The 23,475-nt window shown below is 39.6% G+C and overlaps 1 protein-coding gene across 6 annotated transcripts in view; it reads left to right on the top strand.

Moving 5' to 3' along the window:
• The window catches only part of ZCWPW2 (zinc finger CW-type and PWWP domain containing 2), a 55,193-nt gene that overhangs the window by 611 nt on the left and 31,107 nt on the right, over positions 1–23,475 (top strand). For 3 of the 6 annotated variants that reach the window (XM_061586411.1, XM_061586415.1, XM_061586416.1), the window contains exons 2-3: positions 2,853–3,184; positions 4,122–4,281. In XM_061586411.1, coding sequence (XP_061442395.1) covers positions 2,901–3,184; positions 4,122–4,281 — 444 coding nt within the window. In that variant the 5' untranslated portion in view covers positions 2,853–2,900. Of the gene's footprint in view, positions 1–3; positions 23–1,505; positions 1,643–2,852; positions 3,185–4,121; positions 4,282–5,127; positions 5,243–23,475 lie in introns of those variants that run through there. The other 3 variants (XM_061586414.1, XM_061586413.1, XM_061586412.1) reach the window with 3 other exon arrangements.

Here is a 23,475-nt window from a genome sequence, read left to right as displayed (position 1 = left end):
TAGACATATACGGGATTATACTGTAAGGATGTTACCAGACGCGAGCTTAATGTTTATGTAAAAACAATTATATACTGCCTTCCATTAAGAGAATTTGATCATAAAGCAATTACAATAAGCTAGTATTAAAATAACATTATAGTAACATCCATTGTACCTAGTGGTGATTATCTGTACAGTATCAATTTCCAGAAAATGCTTGGATAAATAAGTGAGTTTTTTGTATGTGCTGGAACCCACTATAGTTAGAGCTAACCTTAGCTTGATGAAGAGACCATTTCACAAAGTAAGTACTACCAGAGAAAACCCCCCTTCCTGATTGCCACAAGGATACTGCAGGCTGCAGCATACCAAGAAGGGCCATGTTTGAAGATCTTGGTGAATGGGCAGGTCTATATGAAAGACGGAGTTCTGTCAGGTAACCTTATTGCAAACAGGTCATTAGCAATAGATTTATTGGTTTTAACTTACTGGCTGTTCCGCAGAAAGGGTAAATCAAGATTAAATGGGACAAAATGCAGGCTGATATTTTGATGATGATGTGTGGGTGCTGCAAAGAGTTTGCATGCATGAGTAGCACCAATAAGTACTCATCTGAAAACACCCTAAAGCACCTGCCTTGTTTTAAAACAACCTTCACCAACCAGGTGTCCTCCAGATGATTTGGAATGACTCCCAGCACCATGAAGGCTTCCAAAAAAATATCTCGCGGGGTGGTGGTGGGAGGGAAATGCTTGTTCAGCTCAGCTGACCTATACCTTCCATGGGACAGGTAGAGACATGGCTGCATCAGCTGCATGATTGAGTTCCCTGTGAGGAACTCAACTGTGCAGCAAATTCCAACAAAAAGCAGCTTTGCTAGCCCTCTGCTCACCTTTTTTTTTCTGAGCAAAGCCTCTTGTGCTGCAGCTCCAAGGACCTGATAACCAGCTAGTTGTACAGTATGGCACTTGGGAAGAGTACACAATGGACTTTAACAGGTGGGTGGCAAAAACCCACATGTCAATTACCTGATGTCATAATGACATCAGGTGACATCAGGTGCTTGACAGATAGGTTGTCCCACCCACATGTAAAAGTTGGCCTGTGGGGGTGGGGAAAGATAATGATCTGGCCCACCAGGCCAAAAAAGGTTCCCTTTCCTTTTGCTAAACCAAGATTTAGTGCGACATTTTAATATGGTCAGTGAGTTGAAAAACATGAATCTGCAGCTTCCACCATGCCTATACAATCAATCCAAAGGGAGAGAAATCATTTTGGATGGAAGGTTCACTCCCATCTTTAAATATTCACGTGTAATCGAAATGGTAGACAAAATATTAAAGTGATGTATCTCTTGCCTACCAACTTTTGAGCCTCCCAGTTTCTCTTCACTAATTGAGCATCACATTGCTAAATTATGTGGGCCTCCATCTTCAGTCTCTTCTTTTACCAACCATTTTTACTCATTTTGTCTAACAGTACAATCCAAATACTGGGGAGCCGGAAGAAGAGAGGCTGGTGGAAGAGGAGCCAGCGGCAAGCTCTGCGGGATTCTCTTCCTGCTCGGGAGCTGCTGGCCTGGCTGAATCTGGCTCTGTTGGGAGCCGTGCACATGAGCTGGCTGGGAAGTACTGGCTCCCAAGAATTGGCCTCCCGGCGAGTAAGCATTCCCCATAAAGGCCCATTACAATGTTTTTTCTCCGCCGGCCTTTTGGCTGGCAGAGCTTCCAGGTGGAGCAGGACCCCAGGGAGAACACTGAATGTGAGGAGGATCTCACGTAAGTCCCTGCAGCTCCTCCCCATCATGCCACCAAAATGCCCCGTTTTCAGGGTTTCTGCCAGCTCTTCATCTGCCAGGCTGGCCATCCCTGGCGCTGCTGGCAGGCTGCTGGTGGCTCCCTGGCTCGGCCATGGCAAAGGGATGCTGCCAGCAGAGGCGGGACCCTGCCGATTTTAGTTAGCTATAGTTTCCAGCTACACAGCCATCAGTATGTGATGAAAGCATTTGCTAAGGCAGGGGTGGGATCATGTGGCCCTCCAGATGTTGGACTTTAGCTCCCATCAGCCCCAGCTAGCCTAGCCAATGGTCAGGTCTGGTGGGAGTTGTAATACAAAACATCCACAGTAGGTCAGGAAAGGCTGGCCTAGAGTCTAATGACACCTTAAAGTCAAACAAATTTTATTATGGCATGATTTTTTATGGACTAGAGTCTACTTTATCAGATGTATGGAGTGTGATCCCATTTACCAGATATATAAAGGAAGAAATATATATATATATCATATATATATATGGATATAAGGGGTGAAAAACATGTAAAGGTTGGAGCTAAATGGCAACAGAATGCAAAAACTAGACAATTAAGTTAGAGCGTCAATGTATGCAAAATGACCTTTTGCCGCAGCAGTAAGTAATTGGTTGTTATAACAACCAACAGCATCTGGAGGGTTGCAAGTTTCCTATCCCTGTGCTAAGGGAAGGAAAGTGTCAGTGCAGCCACTTGTGATTCACAGCCTTCATTTCTAGGAACTGAACATTCATGAAGGATTTTTGGAAAATAATTTTGGTATCCTTCTCTCATTTCATTAATGTTTTCCTGTTTCCTTTTTTCTGTCATTCTTCAGAAATATGTGGGCTATAGCAGATTCTGGTTTACCTTGAAAATATGTTAATACTTGGTAACTTTCTGTAGTTTCCTTCAAGGTGCAAGAGTTAACTATTTATTTTATTATTTGAATTATATCCCGCCCTTCTTCCCAGCAGGAACCCACTTGCTTTTGAGTGTTTAGCTAGGGCTTTATTATTTGTAGCGTTTAACGGTAACTCTTTATAATTTCTTTTTGTTTGTGTTCTTTTCTTTATATTTCAGAGGAAACAAGTATTCCACTCTGATTTATAAGAGTGAAGATTCTATTATATGGATTCTGTATCAGATAATTTTTATTTAGATAAAGTATGGGTACAATGTGAGAACAGCAGCTGTTTAAAATGGAGACTCTTACAACATGATGATACAACACATATTGATCGCAACGCACCATGGTATTGTTATATGAATCCTGATCCTTGGTTTAATAAATGTTCTGTTTCTGAAGAACATTTTCCTGAGGAGTCTCAGTTTCAAAAACATGGATTAAAGTATGTGTATTCAAAGCTTCCTCTAGGAAGCTTAGTTTTGGTGAAAATGCACACATGGCCAAGGTAAGGTTTAAAAAAAGCTTACATTTAATTGTAGATAATACAGGTTCCCTGTACAATGGAAAGGAAATGATCTGGGAAGTATTAAAAAGAATTATAACTGGGGATGAAGCAATTTTCTAATCTACTTAAGTTATTGGTTCTGACATTGTCTAAAGAGGTCTAAAAAATTAAACCAAAACAGTATGCTTCTGAAGAATTAGGAAAAAGGGGGGAAATGAGGGTTTTTTTAAAAAATAGGCAAAGTTTTTTTGTGATAAAACACAAGCAAATGTTACCTCCAAACTTGTGATTAGAACAGGGAAAGCAAGCAAGGGAGCAATCCAAAGTCCCCTCCCCAGCTGACTAAAGGCCCATGGGATGTAGCAGAAATTGTGCTCCACCAGCAGAGAAGGAGGTCTGTCAGTCGCATCTGCTCTGAAGGCCCCTCCCCAGAATGCCTATGAAAAGTTCCAGGATTGTAAATGTACCACTAGCATTGTTCCCACTAGTAGAGGTCTCCAAAATGGGGTATTCCAGCAGTATGTCAGGGATGGGCTTGGACCCAGAGAGCCTAGGCCCCCCCTCATTCTCCTAACATGCCCCCAAACAGGCTTTTAAGTATGACAGCCCAGGAGCTGTCAGAGTTAATTCAGGATATGTTTTTTTTAAAAGACAAAAACATCCTTCTGTTACACACAGCTCCTGCCCTGGCCACACCTGGCAGGGCTACAGATGTGGAGAGTGCTCTGCTGCAGATCCCCACCTAGTACATAGGATTGCAGTACAGTATTCCATTATATAAGAGACAAGTTATTAAATATTCCTCTGTTGACTTTTTTTGCGTGTGTGAACAAAAAGTCACTTTTTCTTATGTTTTTCTAGAGATATAGGGAGCACGTGTTATATGTTTTATCTTTCTGATTTTTTTCTGAGTTTTTTTTTTTAATTCTATTGTAAGGTGGCCTGGCATTCTTTGTCCTGATCCTGTTACTGGAGAATATGTGACATATGACTTGGATGGAGATGTTGAAAGTCATCATGTAGAGTTTCTGGGGAAACCCCATTCCAAGAGCTGGGCCGCCATAAAATCCATTACCTATTATCCTAGCTCATTCAAGGTAGGAGTTTTTAAAACGCTATTTTTTCTTACAGACAATAAGGTTGAAAACTATATAATTAATGGAGAAACTTATATTCTTTGTATACAGCATAATGAAAGGAAAAGGAAGAAAAATATTATTTGTTTATATACTGTTACCTATTTGTCTTATTTTAGTTTAATCCTTCTCCCATTTGTATTAGTTTTGAATGGTTTTTCTTTTTTCTTAGTTTTATTATTTGTAACTAAGGGTATGTTAATTCTATATTAATAAAGATAAAAACTATATACCATATCTGATAGATATGAACTCATAAAGAAAAAATATTAATCACAAAAATAAAATGGTAAATTTTCAACAAAGTCTTAATGTTGTAGAGGAGAGCATTACCTCTGACACATATAGGCCCTCTTTTATGGCAGTTTATACGTTCCAGCCCAATGGTCAGCACTGGCAGTCATTTATTAATTCTTTATTTTATTCTTGGTGTTTGTACCCTGACTGCCAATAAACTCCTGAATTGAATTTTCACTGATCATCTCTTTGGAGTAGCTTGCGAAGACAGAACTGAATTCAGTCTTGTCACTTCTTTAATGCAAGGGCCAGAGCTTGGAAGTAACTCGTTAGAAATAATGAGTTACTTGTAATTTGTTACAATTTTGCATAACGTGTGGGTAACTTCGTTACATTTTGTATGTAACAGAACGAGTGGTAATTTCATTACTTTTGAGCTGCAAATGTAACTTTTTTGCATTACATTTGGACGTTACTGGGGGGGAAAGCAGAGGAAATCATCTGCTGCTGTGATTGATGGAATGGTGGAGGCAAGATATGTGCCTCAAACCGGGCTTCTGCGCTGTTTAGCTCTTCCCTTGTGCTCTGTGGAGGCACGAGGGAGGAAGTGGAGAGTCAGACAGCGCTGGAGGGCAAGGAGGAGTAGAAGGCAGAAGCAGCAGAATCGAAGTGAAGAGCTGTGGAGGTGAGTGTATGTGTTACCCTTTCCAGCCTACTCTCCTTGCCCCCCCCGCTTGTCCTGCCTCCCTCAGCCTGCTCGCCTGCCCCCTCCGCTTGTCCTCGCACCCCCTCCGCTTGTCCTCGCACCCCCTCCGCTTGTCCTCGCACCCCCTCCGCTTGTCCTCGCACCCCCTCCGCTTGTCCTCGCACCCCCTCCGCTTGTCCTCGCACCCCCTCCGCTTGTCCTCGCACCCCCTCCGCTTGTCCTCGCACCCCCTCCGCTTGTCCTCGCACCCCCTCCGCTTGTCCTCGCACCCCCTCCGCTTGTCCTCGCACCCCCTCCGCTTGTCCTCGCACCCCCTCCGCTTGTCCTCGCACCCCCTCCGCTTGTCCTCGCACCCCCTCCGCTTGTCCTCGCACCCCCTCCGCTTGTCCTCGCACCCCCTCCGCTTGTCCTCGCACCCCCTCCGCTTGTCCTCGCACCCCCTCCGCTTGTCCTCGCACCCCCTCCGCTTGTCCTCGCACCCCCTCCGCTTGTCCTCGCACCCCCTCCGCTTGTCCTCGCACCCCCTCCGCTTGTCCTCGCACCCCCTCCGCTTGTCCTCGCACCCCCTCCAGAGAGGGTGAAAATTGGGAACTGGCAAGAGACTAGGAGGTAGGTGCAGTCTCATACTTCTGTTTGTGTGTTTTGCTTTAGTTATGTGCCTCTCATAGAGCGACTCACACTAGGCAGCAAGAGATGACTACCCCAAGCAACTAATTTGGGGCACCATGCAACAAATTATTAGCTATTTTAATTTTTGGTTGTTGTATATTTACTGCCAGGAAGAGGTACTTGTGAGATTTTCTGCCTCAAATGCCAACATAACTTTTCAAGCTGTGGTACTATGACCTTGACTTGGGGGCAGGGCACCATTTGCTCTTCTGCTTCAAGTAGCAAAATGTCTTGGGCTGCACCTGCTTGCAGTCATTTCACATACTGGACAACTAACATGGCTTTTTGGTGAAGGGCAAGAGAGAATAAGACTATTATCTCAAAAACAGTTGTGCTTGAGGAAAAGATGGCAAACATATGTAGAACTGAACTTTTCTGGAATAATATAGACATTTGCATAGGGTATTTTTTCTACTCATGGAATATTAAATCTTTAAGTCCTAAATCCTTTGTCATCCCCTCCCCCTTGTGCACACCCTTTACACTGTCTTTCTCCCTATGCATGTAGGTCAAAATGACAACTGGTGTAGTTTGGGAATTAACAGAATGAGAGCTGAATTACAACTCAAAAAAGAACTTCCCTGCTGGTGTCTGCTACTGATGTGGGGGGCATTTTGTTAGGGAGGAGTGATGAGAGGGGGTAATTTGCTGCTGAAACTTTTTATCTGCAACCCCTTCTCTGGCCACTTTCCCCTAGCTGATGGAGGTCAATAAGGAAAAATATGGGGCATTCCACTGGTAAAGTGGCAGGCATGGAAAACAGCCCCTTCCATCTATCTCCTGCTTCACCTACCCAAATGCACCCCAGCAAATGCTTTGCACATTGACAGCACACATTTAGTTGGTTTTCTGGTATTTGCTGCTGAAAGTGTAGTTCCATGCTGGGTGCAGCTGGGATGTTCTGAGTTCATACCTTACCACAGCCATGAACTCGCTGGATGACCTTCTGGCCACACCCACGCCAGACATTTATGCCACTTTAAACAGTCATGACTTCCCCCAAAGAATCCTGGCAAGTGTAGTTTGTGACGGGTGCTGAGTGTTATTAGGAGACTCCTATTCTCCCGACAGAGCTCCAATGTCCAGAGTGGTTTAACAGTCAGCCCCTCTTCTCAGACAATTCTGTGACTGGAGTTCTGTGGGGGGAATTGGGGTCTCCTAACATCTCTCAGGACCCTTCACAAATTACACTTCCCAGGATTCTGAGATCATGACTGTTTAAAGTGGAATAAATGTCTGGTGTGGATGTAGCCTTAGTGAGTCATTTTTCTTTCCAGCCTGCCCATCAATCATATGGACATTAAAAATACCTGGACTATTATAAAAGTTAGAATTTTATTTGGAACACCTTTCAACACTCAAAAAAGGACTGTCAGTCATTAGAGCAGTATGACAATGGAACCAATTACCTAGGGAAGTGGTGGGCTCTCCAACATTGGAAGCATTCAAGAGGCAGCTGGACAGCTACCTGTCAGGTGTGCTTTAACTTGGATTCCTGCGTTGAGCAGGGGTGTGAACTCAGTGACCTTAAAGCTTCCTTCCAACTCTACTGTTCCATAATTTTCTGTTAACTGAGACATCTCTCTCTCTCTCTCTCTCTCTCTCTCTCTCTCTCTCTCTCTCTCTCTCTCTCTCTCTCTCTCTCTCTCTCCCTCTCTCCCTCTCTCCCTCTCTCAGCATTCCATAACAGAGCATGCTCAGTACTCATTTGGGCTGTTTTTGGAGTCATCCCCTTTCTGTTTTCTCTCTCACTTTTTTGTATTCTGCAACACTTGGGGTTCCCTCTTGCCCACTAATACTCCTTATTATGTGTGGTATGGATGGTGATACCATGGCTACATAAGCAACAACACTTCCAGCCTGAGCTTCAGAAATAGAGGGAATGACACTCTGACCAGTTTAAGTGGTTAGTATTTAAATCTGATTGGAAACTGTTCAATTTGATACAAGGTGGCTATTAAGCATGACCTAAAAGTTGCAATTCCAAGCATACTTACTTGGAAGTAATTCCCATAGCAGTAAATAGGATTTACTTCTGGGAGTATAGAATCAATCCGTAAGAGTCTCCCAGTAGACACCATACATGTAAGCACATGGCTTTTCCCCAAGAATCTTGGGGACTGTAGTTTACTCCTCACAGAGCTACAATTCCCAGCACCCGTAACAAACTACAGTTCCCAGGATTCTTTTTTGGGGTGGTGGTGGAAATGTGCTTTAAATCTGTCATGTGTATGCAACTTTGGTGAGATAATAGCTGAAGGTAATCAGCCCAAAATGATAACAAATAATCAGTAGGCATTCCCAAAAGACATCCAAATAGTGGGTAAAAAAAAGTGAGAATTACAGAGGCAAACACAGAATGCAGATAAGCAATAAAGTAATCCAAGAGAGAGGAGACACCTTGTCTCTGCTCTCTCCCTCCTGAGCCATGAGGGCAACTCCCAAACCTGAGTGTTGCGCCTCCAAGTTAGTTAGAACTAGGTATGCCTTTCCTATCTACTATGTATTTCTATAAATAAAATAGCTTTTCTTATTTTACGAAGTCTTAAGTCTCAGTGATCTCAGTGCAGGGTAAAAGCCTGCCACTTAGGTAAATGCACACATTGGCACATACACATCTCAGACTGTTGACAATCTCTGCTAATACCTATACAAATTTACATAACATGCATCACCTGAACTCACATGATCTAGAGTTACCTTAGATCTTGCAACATTTGCAAATGAGAAGCAATAGGGTTTTATATTAGTTCTGATTGTCTATTGGGCTATCATAGGGTATGTATTTTTGCCTTTTCTATGGCAAAACTCCAACTTCAGTGGAATTTATGTGATGTGTTCTAATCATTTGAATTTGGCTAATGAATGCTTTATTCTTTTATCAGAACTTTAGCAGTAGTACCAAAATACTAATAAAAAAGGGAAAGAGAAAAAATACTTTACATACATCATTCAGCTGTATTGTTAATTATAGATATAGATATAAAGGATAAACAGCATTTTGTCAAAAGTATTTTTGTCTACATTTTATACCTCCTCCTTGGTTTTCCAAGCTTGGCATGGAATGCTTGTCATACAGAATTAATTTGAAATGCTGCATTATCATAATCATCATCTTCAAAATAAAAAATAAATGTACTGCCTTCAAGTTGATTCCGACTTATGGTGACCCTATGAATAGGGTTTTCATGAGAGGCAGTGACTGGCCCAAGGTCACCCAGTGAGCTTCATGGCTATGTGGGGATTCGAACCCTTCTACTACCCCCTGTGTGTGTGTGTTTAGTTTTAATATTGTTTTAGGCTACTTAGATGTGAAGCAGCCAAGGCCAGCACCTTGTAGGCATTTTTTAAAAAGTAACTGAAATGTAATTGTAGTGATTACTTTTGAGAAAAAGTAAAGTAATCAGTTACTTTCAGAGCAATTGCAATTGTAACTGTAATTACTACTTTTTTTGGCCAAGTAATTGTAACTGTAATTTATTACTTTTTAAAAGTAATCTTCCAAGCTCTGGCAAGGGCTCCCAAACTGTGGCCCATGAGCTTCATTCAGGCGGTCTGCAGTGTTTCTGTGGATTTGTGTTTCAAGGTGAGAGATGCTGTATCCATCACATTAAACATTCATTTTGATTTTTAATTGTATTTTATTGCTTCTTTTACTTCTTATATTGTATTTTATTGTATTATAATTTGAAGTCTATGGAATTCAAATTGTAATAAAATACAACATATAAGAAAAAAAGACGCAATAAAAACACAATTAAAATTATACTGCATCTAGCGCAGAGCATTACTATTGCTAAACAATCAGAAAAATCATTAAGTGGCCAGCCAAGACCCACAGCAGTTTTCAACTTTTAGCTCCAAAGTTGGAGAACCACTGCTGTAATGGATGATAGCTACTCTCAGAACTGACTGAACCATCAATACGTCAGTGAACACACAGATTGAAAAACCTCAAGGATCACAGTTCTGGTTGCTGGCTGTAGGTTTTTTTTAATTCCACGCAGAATCCTATGTTGGTTTAGGGAAAATATGGCAACATGCATCTAACTAAGCATTTCTCAAAAACAGTCATTAAATGGCATGGGAGTGCCTGCATAGTTAACAAAAGTAGCAAAAACATGGTGTGATGAGCCTCAAATTTCTGTAATTTATAAAAATGACATCTATTGAGCTAATAACATGAAATCAGGAATTCATGATCTACCTGATGGGGTCTACAAATGCACCACATTTCAAATTGATCCCATAAACATTGCCACAGGTGCAGCAAGTTTAAAAGGGCTGGCAATTGACACTCTGATTCTTTTTACTCCAGTTTTTCAACAGGCATATATTTTTCTTCCAGTTTTTGTGAAAGCTACTGATGCACTTGTTCAGGGATATTAAGGAAGACAATCTCACTTGTTTTGTAAATTCTGAGCAGTGGTTCAAAAGTTATTAAGATTTTCTTGCCCATTATTAAATGTTATGGCAGCAACTACTGGCAAAATAAGGGAAGGTATGAACACAGACTGACTTTAGAAGTGAAAATTTTACCAGGACTAAAGGTTTGCCAGGACTACAATGTTTGCAAAGGAAATGCATACTGGATGCTATGGGCAATGCCTATTCCTATAGAATATGACAGAAGTGCAGTGGTTAGACAAGAGTTTGCCAACCTTTGGAAATCTGAGAAATTGTCATGTAGGACCACACATCATTGCATCTCCTCCAGCACCCTACCCCACCCTGAAATCCCCCCCTCTGCCAGTGATGATTCCTCTAACAAGGATCGCTCTAGCAATACAAGGCTGAGATGCTTCATAAGGCAATACAAATCCAAAAGAATATGGGACATTTTTGCTGGTCCCAGGAATTTCATCCTCACCATCTGTATTTCAGCCTGAAAGACCAAGGGAAAATATGGGTGCATGAAGGGCAAGTTGTAAGTAAGCACATTTTGTAACATTATGTTATGGGGTGTGTCTGCTAAGGCATCAACCTTAGCTTCCAATTTCCTGGCTTTGTGGAGCTTCAACCAACATGAGAAAGCCTTAACTCTGGATATTTTTTCCCCACTGAATAGTAATAAGAGAGAGTCGCAATAATGTTGTACTCCTGTAACCTCAGACAACAATTTCCTCCAAGCCCAGACTCTAGCATGGAGGACAAAGCTGAAGTGGAGGAATGAGATGAGCATTACCTTGTATGATAAATGTTAAAAGTTAAGAGTTACAGTTCATTCATTCACTACCTTTAATGCACAGAATTTAACTTTTGAAATTCAGAACGTGCTTTTCTTTCCAGGCTAACAGCAGAAAGCTGTTCCAATTATAGAACTTGGCTCCAAGTGAGATCAGTAATTCCCATCTCTTGTTAATTTTAAATAGGCCTTAAAGACTCATTTTTCATAATTAATTTTAATTTTATTTTATTTAAGAAATTTATATATTGCCCTTTGCTAAAAGGCCACACGGCAGTTTACAGCATAACATAATGAACAACATAAGGTACATATATAAAACATAATATCCACAAAATACAATAAATTATAGTTAAATAAATATTATTTATAACAATAGGCAATACATAATAAGTAGCAGTATCAAATTATTCACAATGCCAATCCAGCAAAATATCTACAGCCCTGCAAAATACAATATGTCTAATAAAATATTATCTAATAAACTATTATCTACTCTTCTACCGTAAAACATAATATGTGTTTAACAACAGGAGCTGTATATAAATAGATATAGATAGATGACAGCCTTAATCTAGGATACTGCATGCTGTTCTTCAGAGCTAAATGGTATGCTGGTCTGAATGCTTTTGGGACGGAATTAGATATTTGGGATGGAATTAGATATTAGATATTTTAAACTATTTTAATTAGTTTTATTGCTGGATTTTATGGATATGTATTTGTATATGGTTGTAGACCACTTTGGGAAGCAGCTTTGCCTATAAAATAAAATAAAGCATGAATTAAACTTGTCAATGTATGTTTACTATCAACTGACTGATCTTTCATAAACATTCTGCCTCATTAATAGGGTGCCTATTTTGCCTTTACTGATTTTGTTTGTATTATTTATTATGGCTATAGGCTATCTCCAGAATCAAAGACAACATACCTCTAAGTACTAGGGATAACAGTGGAGAAGGAATAATGCCCTCTTCCCCTCTTTGTGGCTTTCCCTTGGGCATGTGTACCTTAGCTAGTGTGGGAAACTGGGTGATGGAACAGATAGGCTTTTGGTCTGATCCAGCTGGAATCTTCTTATGTATGTTTTGTTTGCTACATACCTCCACTACTTTATTTGTTACACAGACAGGTATTGTCTGAAAAATCTGGACCCTGAAACCACTCTACTATGAAAACATAAAAGAATTGATCTTCGTTCATATTAGTTTGTTTGTATGCAAAATGGTGAAGAGGAATGGACTGCAGTTCTCCAGTTCTAGAATTTACCAATCACTGTTGTTTTAAATAACTAGATCCTGATCTAACTACGTATGAAAGTTAGTCTTATGTCAAATGAGCACCTTAACAATTAACTATTCAAAGTGCATTTGCTTGACAGCTTCATAGAAACCACTATTTTTAGAATCTGGAGTTAACTCTGTATATTACAAACACTTCACTTTGCAAAGCTCTTATTGAAGTCTTAAAACCTGGAGCAAATACTTAATATATATTAAACACAAAACTAGTGATTTCAGCAATGACTTTGTTTAACAAAATCTGGTATGTATCAACTCAGAAGTAAGCCCCTGAGTTTAATTGGACTTATTTCCATGGGCTTGTTTGGAAGTCACTGGGAGTTACTTCTCAGTAGACACATATAGGATTATGCTGTGAGTCAACCATTCTTTTTGATAAATGAACTAATGCAAGAAATATGATGTGCATGATTATAAACTATATATTTTCTCTATTTTTTAATTGGCTGGTTGCTTCACTGCATGGCTCACAGACTCTTCTACAATGTGATATGTATCATATTGTGGAAATATTGTAGAATATGTATGCTTTAATTTGCATTCCTGCATTGAGCAGGGGGTTGGAGTTGATGACCTTATAGGTCCCTTCCAACTCTATGATTCTATGATCTGTTTTCTGGAAATCCTAAAAAGAAAAGACAGTTACTGTCATCCAGTTTTTCTATTTTGTACAGTTATTTAGACAAGCTAATTGATCTAGTAAAACTTAATCAGGTCACTGGTAGCTTGCTGTTCTTTGGGGTTCACTCGTTCTAAGTATAATCTCAAAGACAACATAGTTTTGAAGAAAATGTTTCATGATATTTTCTGGAATTGTGCCCCTCATAGTCCTAACTCAGTTTATGTGGTTAGTGGCACTGTTGGTGGGAAGGTTTGATTATAACCTCCCTTCCATTCAGTTTGAGGAAATGCTGTAATGTTTTTAAGTTTATTTCACCATTTGTGTTGAGCAGTTGTGCTGCGATGTTCTTTTGCCTCCTTAATATTCAGCTTTCAGCAATTTTCAAAGAGTAAATGTCAAAATCCATCCGCTTTTTATGTTATCAAAGTTAAGTGTTGGTTTTGGTACGATATAGGAATACAGCTCAAATATTTGCTTTTGCTCCTTTTCATGTGGATAAAGTTTCTCCTTATTTATTGGATGATCTCTTCTGTAGCTAAATCTCCTGCCAATCATTTAGTAGTTTGATAAAGTGCCCTTAAATCTCCTCTTATTTCTGCCATTTCCACTTCAAATGCCTGCCTATCAATACTGTCCTCTGATTGATCTTCTAAACTCTATCATCTTTTATTCTTTATTCTTCCTCTCATTCTCTGCTTGGCCTGTTTTCTTTTTATGTGACATTGCAAATCTACTCCTTTCTTCTTCCCTTACTAAATTCAAGGACAGACACTTGACTATAGAATTAACTGATGACGGTTCTCAGGCCTTTTCCATGTCATTATCTGAAAGACAAAAAGTCTGAAAGCAGATAGACACAGTCTGTCTTTATTTGGATGTTGTCATAGAGTCTCCTCTCAAGGCCAGAATCGTACACCTTTGTAAGTGTGGCTTAGCTGCAGTTAGCTGCATAGCTTATAGTCTTTGCCCAACCTTTCCTGAAATATCCAGTGGGCCTCTAATCTATAGGTTTCACAAATCTGTACAGGTGGGGCCCACTTATACGGCGGGTTCCATTCCGGACCCCCGCCGTAAAGTGGAAATTGCTGTAAAGCGGAACCCCGTTGAATATAATGGTGCCGTTGCACGAAAATGACGCCAAAATGTCGCAAAATGGCAAAATCGGCTCTAAAAAAGTGAAATAAAAGCCACCGCATTAGCGGAACACTGGGAAGCGGGGCCCTACTGTATACTCATAAGCAATCCTTTGGGGTAGGAATGGGCAATCTCTGGAAATGTAGGTTCATGTACCTTTTAATAGTTATTGGCCCGCTTTGATGCCCTCCCCTCGAGGCTTCTCGAGGGCAGGTTTGATAAGACTCCAAGGAACCTTAGGTATTGTCCATGTAATGCACAAGAGATTGAGACCGTCTTGCATGTTTTATTTTACTGTAAATTCTGTGATTGTCTTAGAAATGATCTTTTATCTCCAATTCTTTCATTATTCCCAGGCTGGTCTAAAAATACATTTTTAAGTGTTCTTCTTCAGGGCTCTGATGAATCTGTTACCTTATGCGTAGGCAAATTTATAAATCAGGCCATGCAGATAAGGAAGAATTTGCTTAGGCCCAAGTCCTGATTTTATTTATTGTTACTGACTATGTTTTATATGTATGTGTTTTAATTCTCCGATTGCTGAGGACTGTGAACTATTGCAATAAAGAAATTTGTCATTTATTTATAAGCGGGAATTTCAGCAGTTGCAAGATGCAAGCAGCCCTGGGCTCCTACAGGGAGACAGGGCAGGATATACATCTGATAAATAAATAATGATAAATAAGTTGCCCTGTGATAGTGCTGCAGGTGTTTAAAAAGCTTTGGCTCCTGAAATGTCCTAATGCAAAAAAGCTTACTATCGCTGCTTTTAAAGGTTGACTTTCCTTAGGCAGATGCTCCAGAAGCCATATATGCGTACAGTAACTAAAAAAATTATCAAAGCCTTTTGACTCTTCCATAACACAAACATAAACACCTTATGTTTAGCTGCGAGTTTGCTAATAGCACCGATGGGCAGCTTGTTATTGTTATGTGCCTTCAGATCGATTACAACTTATGGTGACCTTATGAATCAGCGACCTCCAATAGCATCTGTCATGGACCGCCCTATTCAGATCTTGTAAGCTCAGGTCTGTGGCTTCCTTTATGGAATCAATCCATCTCTTGTTTGGCCTTCCTGTTTTTCTACTCCCTTCTGTTTTTCCCAGCATTATTGTATTTTCTAGTGAATTCTCATGATGTGTCTAAAGTATGATAACCTCAGTTTCATCATTTTAGCTTCTAGTGACAGTTCTGGTTTAATTTGTTCTAACACCCAATTATTTGTCTTTGTTGCAGTCCATGGTATGCACAAAGCTCTCCTCCAACATCACATTTTGAATGAGTTCATTTTTCTCTTATCCGCTTTTTTCACTGTCCAACTTTCACATCCATACATAGAGATCGGGAATACCATGGTCTGAATGATCCTGACTTTGGTGTTGAGTGATACATCTTTTCATTTGAGGACCTTTTCTAGTTCTCTCATAGCTGCCCTTCCCAGTCCTAGCCTTCTTCTGATTTCTTGACTATTGCCTCCATTTTGGTTAATGACTGTGCTGAGGTATTGATAATCCTTGACAAGTTCAATGTCTTCATTGTCAACTTTAAAGTTACATAAATCTGTTGTCATTACTTTCGTCTTTTTGACGTTCAGCTGTAGTCCTGCTTTTGTGCTTTCCTCTTTAACTTTCATCAGCATTCATTTCAAATCATTACTGGTTTCTGCTAGTAGTATGGTATTGTCTGCATATCTAAAATTATTGATATCTCTTCCTCCAATTTTCAAATCTCCTTCATCTTGGTCCAATCCCGCTTTTCGTATGATATGTTCTGCGTATAAACAAATAGGGTGATAAAATACACCCCTGTCTCACACCCTTTCCGATGGGGAACCAATTGGTTTCTACATATTCTGTCCTTACAGTAGACTGTTGTCCAGAGTACAGGGTGCGCATCAGGACAATCAGATGCTGTGGTACCCCCATTTCTTTTAAAGCATTCCATAGTTTTTCATGATCTACACAGTCAGCAGCTTTGCTGTAATCTATAAAGCACAGGGTGATTTTCTTCTGAAATTCCTTGCTCCATTCCATTATCCAATGTATGTTTGCGATATGATCTCTGGTGCCTCTTCCCTTTTTAAATCCAGCTTGGACGTCTGGCATTTCTCGCTCCATATATGGTAAGAGCTTTTGTTGTAGAATCTTGAGCATTACTTTACTTGCATGGGATATTAGTTCGATAATTACTGCATTCCCTGGAATCCCCTTTCTTTGGAATTGGGATATATATTGAATGCTTCCAGTCTGTGGACCATTGTTTAGTTTTCCATATTTGTTGACAAATTTTTGTCAAAATTCGGACAGATTCAGTCTCAGTAGCTTGTAGCAACTCTGTTGGTATGCCATCTATTCCTGGTGATTTGTTTCTTCCAAGTATTTTAAGAGCAGCTTTCACCACACATTCTAAAATTTCTGGCTCTTCATCATACGGTTCCTCCGTGAATAAATCTGTCATCCTGGCTTATCTTTTATAGAGTTCTTCAGTGTATTGCTTCCATCTTCCTTTTATTTCATCTTGGTCAGTCAGTGTGTTCCCCTGTTGATTATTCAACATCCCTACTCTTGGTTTAAATTTCCCTTTAATTTCTCTAATGTTTTGGAACAGGGCTCTTGTTCTACCAATTTTGTTGTCCTCTTCTATTTCTGTAGGAGAAAAAAGAGGGGGGAGACCCCAAAATGCTGAAAAAAGGGGGTTCTTGAAATGAAAATCCAAATAAGTATTATTAAAAAGAAAGCCCAACGCGTTTCAGCCACTCAGTGACTTGGCCTTCATCAGGGGCTGTGAATAAAATCATATATTACATCATGTTGTGGCATATTAATGTCTTACAGCATAAAACCATACAGTGCAACAAGAACAAAACAAATACTTACATGAGCAGGTCTAAAAAGTATATCTTCAACAATTATATTGGCATAAATGTGCATGGGGTTTCTACACTAATTCTGTGCAACTGAATAATGACCATAGAGCAGTATAAACTGGGAATGTGAAACTTATACACTCACAACCACCGCTGAGAAGAACTGTGTACTAATGAAAGCAGCTTTGGTCCCGGAAAGACACTTCACACCAGCTGTTGTAAGTGAAAAGATTTTTTTATGTATGTTTTCATTTTATATGTTTATCAAAGTAATGTGTCCCTGCCATTTTATTTACAGCCCCTGATGAAGGCCTAAATACACACAGGCTGAAACACGTTGGGTTTGGATTACAAATAAAATACATATTTTTCTAGTATTGTGGGGTTCCCCCCTTCTTTCCCCCTTTTATAATTTTTAAGCCATACACTTCTTGGAGTGCTGATGCTTGGCTCCTCAAATGTATCCAAGCAATAGTGTGATGGCGGGGGAAAAAAAACAGTAACAGAGCTTGGTTGTAAGCTGTATAGATGATTCAAACAGCCTCTAGACACAGGATGATGTTCTGTTGATCAAGAAGTGGCACTACTTCTTCATAAGTGGACAAACCTGTTATTAAGATAAAATGGAAATGGACTGCCTTCAAATCGATCCCGACTTATGGTGCCCTGTGAATAGGGTTTTCATGATAAGTGGTATTCAAAGGGGGCTTACTATGGCCTTCCTCTGAGGCTGAGAGGCAGTGACTGGCCCAAGGTCACCCAGTGAGCTTCACTGCTGTGTGAGGATTCGAACCCTGGTCTCCCAGGTCGTAGTCCAACACCTTAACCACTACACCATACTGGCTCTCTGTTAAGATGAACTCAGATATAATTACCATGAATAGCACTTGAACTGAAGACTCCTTGACACTGTAAATTCTTTTGTTGGATTCTAAAACTACCCTGTTCTTGATATCTTCATTTATCCCCAAGCTTGTTTTGAAGCTAATTAGATAAGATTATTGACTTATTGGGGAAAGGCTATAGCTCAATGGTAGAGCATCTGCCTTGCATGCAGAAGTTCCCAGGTTCAATCCCTGGAATCTCCAGGTAGGGTTGGGAGCTGCCTGAAACGCTGGAAAGCCGCTGCCAGTCAGTGTAGACAATACTGAATTAGATGGACCAATAGTCTGAGTCTGACTCAGTATGAGACAGTTTCCTATGTTTCTATGACTGAACTGATAGTATTGAATTCTTGATTTCTATCTGTGTTACAGGTTGTAGCGGTGTGTTCATTTCACATTTCCTAACTTGGTACAGACAACCTCTCGGTCACGATGCTGCTTTTAATGGATGTTTTGCTGGCTTTTTGTTTTATGCAGGATTTTTATACTGCTGCCTTGACTTGTTTTGTGTTTGTTTCTATTTTGTGTTCTTATTATGTTTTTATATGGACTGTGCATTTTTATTGTTTTTATTTGTTTGTAAGCTGCCCTGAGCTCTGTTTTCAACAGTGTAAGAGCAGGATATAAATCCTATAAATAAATATTATATAGTGTTGGAAAGTAGAGTCTAGGCATATATGAAAATGTTAAAAAAAAAAGATTCCTCATATCCTCCCCCAGTTTTTGGTAGTGATTACTATGCACAAAAACAAAACTGGACAATGCAACCATTGTTATGTTTAATTTGCATAATTAGCAAATAATTTTCATAATGTGCACGTTAGCCTGCCCAGATTTGTGAAACTGGAATATGGCAACCCTATCCAAGCTCGACCTCCTCATGGAGAACCTCAGAGCCTTAAAGTGCCAACCTTCAGGTCTGAAGATAGGCACTCCTTCTCCATTCCATAACTTCTCTCTTCATGTGCTCCCTGCACTGTTGGATTGCTGAACTGTGGTGGGAAGGCATCTGGTTCCACTGGGAGGGCACGCATGGGGGTCTGGGCTTTGGCCTTGGTAGTCCAAGAGGTTCTTCTGGGGGCTTCTGTCTGCCAGCCTCAGTCACAATGGTCTCTTGATCTCCAGCAACTGACTCAGAGTCCTGAACTTGATCTGGCTGCTGTGCTGGTGCCTCTGCATCAGAATAATTCAAGGTGGGGGTAGGTATATGACTTGTAACTACAGATTGAGAAAAATTATTTATTGGAACCCAACACATTTCAGGTGATAACATGACCCTTTGTCAAGGGCCATCTTGTACAAGTATCAAATTGGTTTCTCATAAGTTTTCCTATTCTCAACCTCCTGCTGTTTGCTGGTGTGGCACCTTGAGGATCCCCCTTTTTTTGTTTTGAATTATTTTATTTATTTATTATTTGATTTATATCCCGCCCTTCCTCTCAGCAGGAGCCCAGGGCGGCAAACAGAAGTGCTAAAAACACTTTAAAACATAAAAACAGACCTTTTGGGTCCTTCCCTCCTTGCTTTCCTATAACATAAAGGAAAACATAATAAAAAGTGGATCATTTTTAAAACAAAAACTGGAATCTTGGAGGGTCTTAGCCAAAATGGTCAATAACTTCTTTTATACATTTCTTCTTTGAATAAGTCTTCATCTCTTCTCTGTGGATACTCAGCAAACACAAGCCAGACAATCAGTCTTGATTCATTGGCAAACATAGCCATATCTTCACCTTGCATAAAGTGCTAAAGGATCATTAAATTGTGCGTGTTGTAATTGGGAAGGAAAGTGTTGTAAGGATGGCCATTTTAATAGGAACAGTTTGGTGTGGTCCAATAGTTCAGCAAAGCTCATGTTGCATATCTAACACAATGATTGATGTATTTGTTTAGTATGCCTTTTGCCCACAACTTGTACCAAGTAACAGATTCCTCCCCAGATTTTCAAAATTATAATGTTCCTGAATAGAATTGATTTGGGCTTGGAAGTCTTTTTCTTCAGTTTGGTACATCTAAGATGGATGTAGTTTCAGCAAACTGTAAGCAGGCTAGTTTTCATTACTGAAACGAGTCCTCAGCTAATAAGCAAATCTAGGCAGTGAATGTAGAATTGTAGATGGTCCGCTGGCAGAACTGTTCAGTGGATTGGTTGGGATGATTGGAACAGTTTTTCTATTGTGTGGTTTGTCTAGTTGCTTTAAGTTGTCCACTTCATTTGCCAGTTTCTTGCACTTCTCTGTTAGTGTGCTAAAGGTCTTTTACTAGCTTCCCTGTGTAGTTCCATTATTCCAAGCAACCCTTGTATATGTGCTTTCGCTGATTCTTCTGGCAAGCCACTAACCTGAATATGTTATATTGAATTATATATTTTATTTTTGCTTTCACCCTCAGAAGTGCACATTGGCATTATACCATTTGTGTACATACTACACATTCTTTCTGTGCTTTCTGTGTGCTTTTTGCAAAGGTCTGTATACTAAGATCACACTGATATATGTTCCAACTGGTTTCTTAAACTATGGATCATCTCCTGTAATTTTGCCCAAATCTAAACTTCTCTTGGGAACATTTCCAGAACTTTGGTTGAGCTGGATTGTAGTAGCTAGGATTACATTGTTATAAAGTGATTTCAGCCCTTTACTTAAATTCACATTTGTATTTAAATCCTTTTGGGGTCTATTATAACTTCAGCAGTTTCTGGAGATGCATGACTGCAAATCATTCATGTCCCAAAACAAGTTAAAAGGCAAAATCATATAGTTAAAAACAGGGCTGTGGAGTCGGAGTTGTGGAGTCGGAGTTGGTAGAAATGTACCTACTCCGACTTCAAAATAAATTTTGATTGACAATTTTTTAAAAATATAAATTCAAAATGTCAAAGAAGCTTCCCATGAAGTCAGCTGTAGTTGGGCATTTCACCATAACTCAAGGTGGAAAACATTTTGTGTGTCAGTGTATGACACAGGACCCAGATGAAGACAAATGCTGTGATGCCAAGATCAGCGCATATTCAGGCAGCGATAAAAATGCTCCTATGAGAGCTTCCAATTTAAAAAGACATTTACAGCCCTTTCCAGGGCTGTGGAGTTAGAAGCAATTTTGTGTGGAGTCGGAGTTGGAGTTGGAGTCAGACAGTAGAGAAAAAGAGGAGTCGGAGTCGAAGGTTTGGCGTACCGACTCCACAGCCCTGGTTAAAAATTGATTATATCATTAAATGCCTATTAAACATTTTTTTCATCCAAACTAATAATAAAGTATGTCTACACCATTAGTCACATTGCAAAAATCAAAATATTCAATAACTGAAATATATAAAATGCAATACACAGTTATTTGAGCATGTTTAACCCCTGCAGCTATCTTTAGCAGCTAGAAGTACATCACACATCTTCACAAGAAAGATGCAGAGCTGGTCCATGACATTGTGTTGTCTGAGGTGAAGGACAAGATGGTGTCCTCCCCACACACCCATTCCACATACAGAAGCTGACTGGACTAAGAGTTAAATTTTAATTAAGCACTGGCAGTGGGACAGCATCTTCCACTACACCTGAAGGCAGGAATTGTAGCACATACAACTCTGTCCTCCCAACACCTTGCTGCTGCCACCTACACCCCTCACCCCAAATCTGCCATCTGACGCACTCACCTCACTATAGCTAATGGTAAGGTAAGCCCTGACCAGAAGTTCTTTTAGAACATCCCAAACCTTTGTAAATGCTAGACGTTTCTTGGGAACATTGGGGAAAACACATACGGTACTTTCAGCTTTTTAATTTAAAAATGTGCATTAATCTCCATTCAGTATATTTCAATTACTGAATGAATTTTTGGTGAAGCAACTAATGGTGTGAATATATTTTTATAATTAGTGTATTTATTAATGTATGAACTAGTATGTTTGGATAATAACGTTTTAGCAGCAGCCTTTAGCTATATAGTGCAATTTTTATTTTTGTGTTTTACTCTGTGGTTTTACCCTTTAGTAACTGAATTATATTTAGAGTTAAGTATTGCTTTCTCATTGGTTGTGTTTGTTACTCATGATGACATCATGTTGGTACATAATGAGCACTGAAAGTGATTGGCTGATACCATGCATGTGAACGTTGTTTAGAAAAGTAACTAGGAGGTAGAGTCCAGAAGCAATAGGGTCAAAAGTGATAGTTAGATACAGGAGCGAGAGAGGTACAATTTGCAGTAAAATCCTATAAGAAGCAATAGGACAGAATATGTTTGTGAAAAATTGAAACAGTGAGCAAGAAAACACTGAAATATGGGAATTGGTACCAAATAAATTTTGATTGGACAAAATAATATGAAACTGAAATTTTCTTTGGAATTATTTCCACTCTTAGGCTGCAATCCAACACACACTTACCTGGGAGTAAGTCCCATTGAACCCAATGGAGCTTACTTCCAAGTAGACATGTATTAGATTGCAGCCTTAGATGTATTTTGACTAAATGGGTTAGGCCAGTAGCTGGGAACCTGTGCGACTCTCCAGATGTTGTTGGTCTCCAGTTCCTATCAGTCCCTGACAATGGTTAGGAATTATGGGAGTTGGAGTCTGGCAACTTTTGGCGGGCCACAGGTCTCTCACTCCCAGGTTAGACTGGCCTGTCTTAGATTTCTTGCAATCAAATTCCTCTGTAAAAATAGTCCTTTAAAATATTTGTTTCACCACAAGATGGCATACATCCATTAATATATTGGAAATATACTTGCTTGCTTCCTTTATAATTTTATTAGAAATTTCTTATTGTATAGTGCTATTGTCAGAAATGATCTTAAATCAGCTGATACACGTATTTCATCACTATATCATTTCTTTAAAATGTGCACATAATTGTTATGTGTGCATTACTATATTAAACTGAAGAGGTTGTGAATGACACCTTCTCTTGCAATTAATGTGCATTTGCCTTGATAGAGACGCACAAAAGTATGACTACTTTTTTAATTGCAAGTGTTCAAAGGGCAAACAGGTCCTTCATTAGGCACAGTGATTTGGAGCAATTAAGGGAATTAAAATAATTAGGAATTTTTGTTAGCTTATTATATTGCTGTTCTGAAAACAAATGTGATTTTTGAGGAAGATTATGTTAATTGAACCAACTGTGGATATCTGACAACACAATTTATTTTAATTTTTGCTCTTAACACATGTGGCTGGTGTTGTTTTTTAAATTTGAAAGATTACAAACAAACAGCGCTTTGCAATTTTATTTGGTTTATTAGAAGAAATTGCCTTTTTCTACTCTTGGCATATTTCTATGCAAGATAAAATTCCATGTTCAGGAAGGACTCCACCTCACCCCTGCACATGGGATGTCTAACATAACTTGCAATGAGCAAGCCTAAAAATTTATCTTCACCTATTTGGACAGCTATATATAATACATAGGGTTGGATCCAGACATAGTCATGCTTAAGTTAGTCATGTATTCTAACTTAAATCCCATTGATTTCAATGGGTTTAAGTCTGGATTCAACCCATAGTGTTTCATCAGTTGAAAGGATGCTGATAGAAAGCCTAACTGGG

The sequence above is a fragment of the Rhineura floridana genome, chromosome 10 (assembly GCF_030035675.1).
Source record: "Rhineura floridana isolate rRhiFlo1 chromosome 10, rRhiFlo1.hap2, whole genome shotgun sequence".
Classification (NCBI taxonomy): Eukaryota; Metazoa; Chordata; class Lepidosauria; order Squamata; family Rhineuridae; genus Rhineura; species Rhineura floridana.
This window is presented reverse-complemented; position numbering and strand designations above follow the sequence as displayed.